The 10,454-nt window shown below is 37.2% G+C and overlaps 2 protein-coding genes across 7 annotated transcripts; both read left to right on the top strand.

The window, feature by feature from the left end:
- The first annotated feature begins 4,719 nt into the window (after nt 1-4,719).
- Nucleotides 4,720-7,726, top strand: exu (maternal protein exuperantia). Of its 6 annotated transcripts, none has more exons than XM_071599401.1 (2): nt 4,720-4,833; nt 6,171-7,726. In XM_071599401.1, exons 1-2 carry the CDS (start codon nt 4,807-4,809, stop codon nt 7,479-7,481), a joined length of 1,338 nt encoding a protein of 445 aa, XP_071455502.1. In that variant the 5' UTR covers nt 4,720-4,806; the 3' UTR covers nt 7,482-7,726. The 6 variants fall into 6 exon arrangements, with proteins under 6 accessions (XP_071455502.1, XP_071455512.1, XP_071455541.1 ...); XM_071599411.1 differs by lacking the exon at nt 4,720-4,833 and adding an exon at nt 5,227-5,292; XM_071599440.1 differs by lacking the exon at nt 4,720-4,833 and adding an exon at nt 5,368-5,399.
- A 353-nt stretch (nt 7,727-8,079) lies between these two features.
- galla-1 (cytosolic iron-sulfur assembly component galla-1) lies at nt 8,080-9,588 on the top strand. Its single transcript, XM_071599389.1, has 5 exons — nt 8,080-8,254; nt 8,359-8,438; nt 8,524-8,707; nt 8,786-8,923; nt 9,056-9,588. The coding sequence occupies exons 1-4, from the start codon at nt 8,116-8,118 to the stop codon at nt 8,881-8,883; spliced, it is 501 nt and encodes a 166-aa protein (XP_071455490.1). The 5' UTR covers nt 8,080-8,115; the 3' UTR covers nt 8,884-8,923; nt 9,056-9,588.
- Nucleotides 9,589-10,454: the final 866 nt, after the last annotated feature.

Raw genomic sequence — 10,454 nt, 5'->3', positions numbered from 1 at the left:
ATAACCGATATTTTAAATGTATCTTTCTATCGTAGAATTAGTGGACACTGTATAAAAAGGAATCATTTATCACATCAGTAAGTTCAACTGAACGTATTTCAGCTAATCGTCCAAAGTTATCAAGGTTGTTTTCGTGGAGCCAAGGATTAACCTTCCTGTTACGTACAATGAACGAAAACAAAAGAGGCCCCGGAGGACTAGCCTCGTTCACTCCGAAGCATAAACTTGTCATTTTCCATTGTCGTAAACGGTCCCAGTTACCACGAGTCAGTTTGTAAATAATTTATTTATGCAACAACAATTCTGGAGTTCTTTCGAGTGGATCGGAAAATATCTAGAAAATTATCCAAAACTGGGAAAACCCAAGAGAATCCCTGGAAACCTCAAGTAAACGAAGGTAAGAATATTGAATATTATTTCAGTTATTCATTGTATCTAATTAGTAATGGCTTCCTGGAAACAAAACCACAATTGACATATAAAGGGGGGATAATAAAATACTGTCAATTCGTAGTGGTACTATAACGTCAATACAAGCATGTAATTAGATATTTTTCAATTGTATTAGCAATTTCGAAAGTAAATTATGACGCGTATTGTATCAGCACTAGTACTATGGTGTTGCTTGAGCAGCATGAAAGTATAGAAAATATAAAATTCTCAGTTCATTGTCATAAGCTGCTTGAGAGTTCATTATAAAAAATCTAATTAGGCTAATTCCATTTCTGAAATATTTTAAAGGATCAGGAAGTCTTAAGGCAATATATAGGGTACTCTATAAGCAGAGTATGAGCATGTTTAAAAAAGTTCTTTTCTAATCAACGGCGGTCAGTTATAGCTTGGCTGCTACGCTAGAATCATTTTTTGTCATTTAACGATTTTGCTGTTGTAATGACTGAGAAAATGAATTATATAGAATTTTAAATATATTATAAAAAATAGAATATATAGAATAATTTAGACGGCATCATTTCAAAGTCTTCAGGCGACTATTATTCAAAAGACTTAATGCATACGGGAACTACCAATTGAGGAAAACAGAGGAAATATTATTAAATATTAATTACATTTAAATTTGAAGTATATTTTACTGAGTCCGGCGTCAATACACTAAGACCTTTCGTGAATTGGCAAACAATTTCTAGGAAGTAGCAGGGCACTTTTTTGTGCAATGCTGAAAAATTTTGCAATAGGGGTATTCGTAAGTTAACTAAAACATATCATTAACGGAGCTTATTAAAATTTACTGAATGTACTGTTGCCGCACATCCGAACGAGACGCTTACACTGTTTTAATTTCATAGGTGCTCTACTGAGAAATGCGAGTATCTCGTGAAATAGTTTCTCCAGTCTATTTCAAAGTAAGTGCAATGACCGCACGCAAATTTCTTATTTACAATTCTTGTTGCCACTGAATAACTCACGAAACTAATCAAATGATAATTCTCTCATGAGCGATTCCCGGGACGCCAGTTCAGCATGAAGGATCAATTCCCATCCTCGATCGATAACTTTTTTAAATATTATACATACGCTATAAGCGAGCTGTGAAATTTCGAAATATCACGTTCCCTTGAGCTATATTTACGGAATAACCATACGTGCTTGTTTTAAGTTGAATTTTAAATGCCACAGTTAGTTTTCAAGGACGGAATGCGGGGTCATTTATGTCCTTTCGGACTCGCAGCGTACAATCTAAATTATCAGTGGTTGCAGCGCTCCCTCTCCTCGTAGTGACAGCTTTGCCGTTAAAATGCTTACATCGTTTTGGCGTTGTAGTTACTTGGGGTGGGGTGAAATAACATTCCTCTCGCCCTGAAGAATAAGATAAAAATTATAAAATTCATTTAAAAATTATTAAAACTGTACTACCGGTTTCATCACACATATGATATAGGGTGACATCTTCAGATCACATAGATGACATCAGGCGTCTGAAGACGTCACTTCCAAGTATATGATGAAACCAGTAGCACCATGTTAATATTTTTGTGGTGAATTTCACTAAATTTATCAAATTTCTGAAGATGAAAATTTACAAGGTACCATTGAAACTCCTCTCACTCCCCTGCATCCTTCCGCTTCTCTCAATCAGAATCAGACCCCACCCCCACTCTACATCTTCATTCCGCGCCCTGCCAGTATAGGAAGTGCCGCCGCACCCACACAAAGATTGTACGTCATTGTCTAAGACTTCATTTTTGAATTACAGTGAATTAGAATTATCCTAGCTGTGATAAGTGAAAGTCATCATTTCAAGAAAACGTCTTTAGCATAGAAATGAGGTTTAAATAGCAGTGTAGCAAGCCGTTGAAGATGTGGTGAGTTGCAAGGACATGAAAGGTGAAATTGACGATGAGTATTAGAGGTAGATACCGATTTTTAGGTGAGCTAGCGGCTAAGCTTAAGTGTCACCATCTAGCTTGTAACTACATGGGGACAAGCATAGTATCTGTGCTCGAGGATGAGTACCAGGTATTGCGTTTATGCTAGAATATTACAGTTACACGAGTCTGCATTACTTTTTCTAAGTTGGCAGGCCGTCGTGTCACCGAACTGACTCTTGTGGCAGGCTTGACAAAAGGAACATAAATCATCCAATTACGTTCATGCATATTTATGTATTCACTTGTTCCCATAACTTTGTTACTTTTTCATCCAGTGTTCTCCATCGTGCACATACATGCATCCACAGCACAATTAAGCTTTATTGGATTCAATTTCTTTCACTTCTCATAACCCCTTTTGATAAATAGTTGTACACGCAGAAAACTGCCAAAATTATAAGTTATTGATCGAGATTGCAACTTAGGGCCAAAAAAATACGCAATAAATTATCAGAAATGGATCTTTTTAAATTAGGTATGAATTATTTGTATTAGTAGATTTTTTATGAAGAATGCTATATATTATGAAGTATAGTTTTCAACCCTGTGGTAGTCCAGTAGGTAGAGAGGCAAGCTACTGACCGAGTAGATTTTTTGCACAGGTTCGATTCTCAGGGACGCCTCTGGGCATCCCAAAATTCCAGATCTGATAGCCAGATCTTCTTCGGAAGCCACCTGTGGCACAGGGAGCGATACTGCCCACCCGACCATGACGTGTGGACTATACTCGGTGCTGAGCTTAATATTTGGTGGTATCCACCCTCGCCTATCAAAGCAACCTTAGGTTGATTACTGCGGAGTAGAATCTTCAACCCGTAAGAAATAGCAATGAACAAAAACGTATAGAGCCGATTTTTTCAAACGCATGTCTCTTCCTAAGATTTAGTATGCAAACCGCAGTCCGGATGTATGTAGCACAAACACGAAGACAGATAAATGTGGATAGAAGGTAACTACTCGCCATACTACTCATTTTGAAATGCGATACAGGAAAAGGGGGGAACAAGAATTTCGGCATAAATTACCAGTAAATCCTACGAAGGACAGGAAAACATAAAGAGTCATTCGATATTAAAACGATCCTAAAAAACACTCAGAATGGGAAAAACAGCGATTCCAGTTCCCTAATTCTAGCTGCGCATTAGGTACTTACGAGTCATGGGCGGGATGTCAATTCTCTTTCTTCACATGACGACTCTACATAATTTCTTCGAACAAGTAGGCACATGGATCTACGCAGTAATATGAAAAAAATAAAGAAAAAGTTCATAAATTACTTTGCGTAACTTAAGTTTAGTGAAGCACCTTTAAATGTTTTCGAAAACGGAATCAAAATTGGGATAAGTGATATTAAGCAACGTTTTCGTAAGTCCGTTTCACGATAGATAGAAGAAAAAATGTTCACCAAACCCTGCTTCTTTGCCAGTTTCTAAACTAGCCAATGCCGATTAAAACAACAATATAAGAGGAATATTCATTAAGCAACATTGCACGACATTTACCACTTCAGTAAATAATAGATTCATGAAAATTGATAAAAATTTATGAGACGTATCCTACATCAATGTTCATATAAAGGTTACTTTTTACAATTATAACAAAAATGTGAAGTAATTGTTAGAATAAGATCCAAAATTTGCTATGTAGTGCAGCAATTTACCTAATAGCCTATGTTTAAGAAAATTGAAAGGTGAAAAAATGTGGAATAACACAATCATGGTAAATTTTTCACAGGTTAATGATGACAAGATTGCTCACCCTCGACTTTAACAAAAATATGTTTTATAGACGCTTTGAAACTTTATTGTAAAGACATAGCTCTGAGAAATATTTAGTCCCTTGTCAAGTATCACAACCCGGACAATAATCAACAAAGAATTTAACATTATGCATAATTGAAAAAAAGAATAACAGACATGGATAATTTAATCATCATTAACAAAATGATTAATTTACTTACTTTTCAAGAACATCTTTACTTCACCTATGACAAGGCCAAGGTTTTCAACGACACTTATTATTGATAATTGTAAACATTCTGATCGACCTAAAGGATTGAGATGACACGATGCATGGATACTATTTCATAACAAATGAAGTTTCACGCTCAGGATTACGAATATCTTAGGTGATGTCATGGCATTTACGCTCAAAAATACCACAGAAATTAAAATATAACTTACTTCCTTTTCACAAATTTGTTTGCAATGTATTTATTATATACATAGGTACGTTAATTAATCGAAGTGATAAAGACTCGCGAAATGATAGATCGATATGGATACCCGTCCGAGAAATGTCTAGGATGACCACTTAGTGCAACCGTGTGAGCTGTTTGGACTGATGTACAGAAAGGCTAGAAGTTACATCTTCATTTATTCTCGTGTGAACATTACCTTCTTACAAAGTGATACAACCAATGGAAAGCCCTCAAATAAGGATTATGGTAAGAATATTTCAGCAGTTTTATAGTTATTAACCTTTTTGTAGCGGTAGCTTTACTCTTTTTGACGACGGCATGAGTTCATTCCCGAGAAAACGTAACTTGCTTCGTTTTGCTTACAATAAAAGCGATAGTTAGCTCCCTTTTCGTTTAAATTAGTTTGCTATAGTAATCCTTACGCCAGCAAAACGGATAATTACTTTAGTCGGAAACGAAACTTCTTTAGAATGTGAAACGATTATCGCGGTATGATCAGTGGCATGGGATCCTTGATAACTGGCGACAGCTACAGGCTTCTTTGTCAACCACGTCAAGTTGAAGACCACGGTGACGTTACCTTGCGTCGCACCGCGCAGTGTACAAAGGTTTGCCGGCGACAAGTAAGGTAATTCGTAATCGAACGTGTGTAGTGGACGCAATTCCTCTACCCGTCGTCTCCGCGGGAACAACCTTGAGAATCAGGTGAGTGTGATAAACGAAAGAGAGTATGGCCTTAAGAAACAAGATTACGTGTGCAATTCGAAAGGGAATTTAGCTGAGAAACGTTTTGCCGCGGAGAGGAGCACTAGGTACGCTTTTCTTGGCTGCTAATCAATCCATTCTATACATAACAGCATTATTTAAAGCATGCCATCGTCTTGATATTGTCAGGTAATGATATTTCTGTACAGTATACAGGTAGTTTCGTTTGTGAATTAATCATGCAATTGCAATTTCGAGCCGTAATGCACATAGTAACATTCTACTCAATCTCGGCATAACACAGGAAAGTGAAGAAGGGGCAAAGGTCATATTTAGCTGTTTTGCTTCCTTGCTAGTATCTCTTGGGGGCAGGAAAGTTGACTTGGGATGTAACCGCAGCGATAAGTTGCAATGTTAGCATTTAAGATCAAGATTCTGCCTTGTGGGTCATTTTATCTTTAAATGCACTGATTGAATAAATCACTCGGCTAGAAGAAATACCTTTAGTAAGTTTTAACGTCCAGAATAGGCTAGAATACTCAATAGTGCCCTTTGATCAGTGCCATTCAGTCTGTGTGACAAAATATTTGTTCAGATATTCGATTCTCTGCATGAATTAAATCTTTTCAGTTTTCCAGGTAAATATCTGTGATGTATTCATAAGGTATACGTTCATCTGGGTTAACTACCAGTCATTACATCAACACCCGGGTATGGTGGTGATTTCTCTTCCGCAAGTTTTCTTTTTCTCATAATATTACCATTGTGGCATACCAAATGATTGTTCATTTTGTGTTGAGCCTAATTCTCTATGCTTGATAATTTTAATATTTTTGACGATAGTGCCTAATTTTCAGTTCTTTGTGGTACTTTTTCAGGATAACATGGTATCGTCCAATACTGTCGACGAGACTGATGGAGTTGCGGAAAACAGCGGTATTCCTCATGGAAACTACTGTCTTGTTTCCTGGGATTTGGACACCACAGGTAGCAGGCTGGTGGACGAGATATGCCAGATAGGAGCATACACACCCACATCGTCTTTTTCCCAATACGTGATGCCCTATCGGGACCTGACTCAAGCTGCTCGACGTCGTCATAACATTCGTATCATTACGATTGGGCGTTTTCGAATGCTGAAGGACATCAAAAGGGGGAAAGTATTGAAAACCAAGAGTGAGGTATCAGCCCTCACAGATTTCATCCAGTGGTTGGAAGACCAAAAAGGTACCAAAGATGGGGTCATTCTGCTTAAACATGAAAATAGGAAAATCACAACGCCTCTGCTTCTTGAAGCTCTAGGGAAATACAATTTAATGGATGCTTTTCGTAGCGTAGTAGTTGGATTTGCAGATGGCTATGCTTTTGCCGAGAATCGCTGTGCTAAGACGGTGCGTTACTTTTCTCTCCGCACGCTATCCCGAATTCTTTTACATCGCGATGAGCAAGAGTTAGATCACGCGCATAATCGAGCACAAGCAATTTACGAAGTGGCCGTAAATGTCACGGGAATGGAAAACTCTGAAACCCTTAAAGAGGAGGACCATGGCCCGGAGGACCTAGGAATGGTAATAGATGCACTGCGTAAGTTCACAACGCCTGTCTCTGTTGAAGAAAATGCACTTGTAACTTTAAGAGCCACGGTCGTTCGCCAAGATTCATTTCGCCCGGTGTTCGCGACCATGCTAAGCCGAAACAGTAGGGAACGACAGCGCGCATTCAATCTCCGTTCCATTCTTGTTGAAGCAGGCTTAAACTATAACTCTACACAAGAGGCATACGAGAAATGTGGCGCAGAAGGTGTTAAAAAATTGGTGATGGAAGCTACCCAGGCTAAAGTAAAAGACTTGGACGACCTTGTTAGAATTTTGATGGAGCACTTTGCGCCCGAGGATTATCCTAAATCACTTCCCCAAGAGAAAGTAGCTAGGACTCCTGGCCGAAGAGAGAGTTTAGGTAGAAGGGCTCGCGTGAAGAGTGAATCAAAGAGCAAAAAAAATGGAATGGAAAATGGAGATGTATCAATAGGGTCCATTGGGGAAATTGGAGCTGGGGATGCACCCTCAGACTCCACTTTAGATACAACCTCCAGTACTCCTAGCAAAATTGTGACTTCAACTCAGAGCGAATGTAGCCCACCTCCTCCTGGAGACAATGAAATAAGCTCCGTTGATTCCAGTGCCCATTAATGTAAGATTTGAAAGGATTTTTCATAAGCTGCATTTTTTTCGTGTTCAAGCTCAAGAATTCATGTGTGCCAATATGTTTATTTTGTAATAGTTTATTTTGTAAAGATGTTGAGTTTTCGTTTGTTGGTTCTTGTTATTCCATTTGCAAACTGTGCTGTATTACTTCACAGCATACGTACATGTAATAATTATATCTGTGGTGATATTTTCCCAGAAAGTGACTGGGGCACCATGTTATAAAGAAGTTAAATAAATCGGTTAATCAAGTGTGTTCGTAGTTATTCCTAAATTAAACATCCCTTCTTTTGCTTTAAATGCTATATGAATTTCATAGATTTAATCCGGAAGAATGATGGCAGCCCTTACGGGAAGGTTTGTATTTTCAGGATTTGAGTTAAGCAAACCAGGTAAGACTTTCCAGTGATAAGAGGTGTCTTTTTCGGGTTTTTATTCTCCTCTCTCTGTCCCGAGAAGTTTAAAATCTTCGTTCATAGTTTCTTACAGCGCCCTGGAAAAGCCAACTTGGCCTTTTAAGTGTTTGAATATAGCGCCAATCTAATATAGAGGAACAATTGAGCAATTAAAGCCGTGGCATGTTTAAAGGTTAATAGCTGTAACTACCAGCCGCTAGAAAATGTTTCTGTCTTTCTTTAAAAAATCTAAAAGTATCATTAGTGGTTTAGGGTCAGAGTCAATAAGTGAAGCTACGGTCCCAGGAGTTCTGAATGCTGAAAATGATAGTCAGCTGACAGATCTGAAGGATTCAATTTATGGTAGGCTCTCATCATGATTAATGGTTAAGCAATAAATGTGACTACTTAAAATGTTGCCTTTATTGAAATTCTTGGTGTCTTGGGACACTTTTTCCCGCTACCAGATTTCATCAGAAATATCCGCGATCCCGAAAAGCCAGCCACGCTTGAAGACTTGCATGTCGTCAGTGAAGATTGTGTCCAGGTAAGTGCTTTCATGAATTGACAATATACAATTGATAAACTCGGTATTCCTCTGGAGTAATTTTTCGTTGATAATTTTTTTTAAGATTTCGAAGTTAATGGACAGCAATGCAGTTTACGTAAGGATTGAATTTAATCCTACGGTTCCACATTGCTCATTGGCAACGTTAATTGGCCTTTGCATTAGGGTGAAACTACTCAGGAATCTAACTGAAAGATATAAACTTGATATTTATATAAAGAAAGGGGCACATTCCACCGAGGACGAAAGTGCGTATTGGGTCTTGTAGAATTAGTGTAGAATCCGAAGGAGTTAGTACCTGTATTATTTCATTTTGTTGTTTTCAGTTAACAAACAAATTAACGATAAAGAGAGAATTGCCGCTGCAATGGAGAACCCTAATTTGAGAGAGCTTGTTGAGGGGTGCATTCGAGAAGAGGAGTGAAATTTGAAAGGAAAAGTTGAAGAATGGTCTTGTGAATATGGTATTTTTGTTTGTTGATATTTCTAGTGTAGAAAGATTATTCATCAGCTCAGTCTGTAATTACCCCAAATGTGCACGATGCTATTAATTGCGATGTGATTGACGTTGCATATCAAAATTTCTTGCCTTTCAGTGTCACTCTCTACTAATACCACATAAATTGCGTATTTCTGCTTACTAAGAGGTATGAGGTTGATACGGCCCAAGAAGACATGAAGTTGTTCGGCTATCTGCAACTTTTCTGTCAGAATGAAAATGCTTGTGAATGGAGACATCATAAGTTACTGCCGTGAAACACCAGTAAACATGAACTATGGCAGTTGTGAGTTCATAAGTTATGTATGGCGAACCACCTTTGGATGGTGGAATGTCAATTATAATGATAAACGTTTTCATGTAATTGTGTTCGGGACAACATGAACATATTTCAGTTAGTGATATTTGAATCCTATTTTTGTGGGACCCTAGCGGATATTTTCCCGTGTGGTTCCAAGTACTAATATAGTGTTGAAATAAGTACATGTGTTCCAGAATGAATGTCTTCAGAATCTTTCCACTTGTATGGAAAAATCCTGAAAATTATTTTTATACTCCTTATTTTTTTATACATACTAGTCCCGGCTCGTTAGGAGGTACTAAATTTCTTTGTTGTTAATATTTCCAAATGTCTGGTTAAATTTGTAATAAATGTATAATATATTAAAATCATTTTGTTACTAGTTAATGCGTCTTTCATTAGTGTTCTAGAGGTATCTGTGTGGTGCATACGTTCTTTTTTACTCAATTTTTGTATAGTATGACATGTTAGACAGTGTCCTAGATTTCCTAGCCTTATTTCAGAGCAGTTTCTCCATTCAGTCTTTTGAGCTGAAATTGAATGGTGTTTGTGCATGTATTCAGCCTGGATTTTTAGAATCTACTCCCAAATTTCGCGCTTAGTGGTAGTATAACCTAAATAATTCATGTTAAATGGTTTATTGATATTTGAGGGCATGAATTCATAATAAGTCCAATTTTCATTTTTGTCAATATTTGCTAACTGATTGTGAGTCATTATAAAGAACTAGATTAGGGAAATTTCTAACTTATGGGTACTGCACTGTGCAAAAGTGAAATTTAATATTGTTATTTAACTATTGTAAAAGGATGGCTATTAGCAAATTTTCTTGCACAGGGCACCATTACTTCTTGAGGTGGTAGTTAATACCAATTAGAATTTAAAGAAGGCTATTCAAAATAATTATGATGGAAAATAACTCAACTAAAAGCTATTGAAAAGGAAGAGTTTTAATTAAGGATGAATAATATTAATTTTTTGAGGGTGATCATAGTTAACTGATCGAATGGTCATTATTCTTATTAACTGCATTTTTTAGTATTGTGTAGGGGTGTCATTATTGGACAAAAGACAAAAGTCATATTAATCTTGATAGGCTTTAGGCTACACTATATATCCTTCCATGTTGTCAATTGTGCCTACCTAATTTTCTTATAACTAGCATATGTATTCAGCTTTTTGTGTCATTTATAGA

The sequence above is a fragment of the Hetaerina americana genome, unplaced genomic scaffold (assembly GCF_022747635.1).
Source record: "Hetaerina americana unplaced genomic scaffold, ioHetAmer1.1.p SCAF_1, whole genome shotgun sequence".
Lineage (NCBI taxonomy): Eukaryota > Metazoa > Arthropoda > Insecta > Odonata > Calopterygidae > Hetaerina > Hetaerina americana.
Note: the sequence above shows the minus strand (reverse complement) of the source record. Positions and strands in the feature narration are given on the sequence as shown.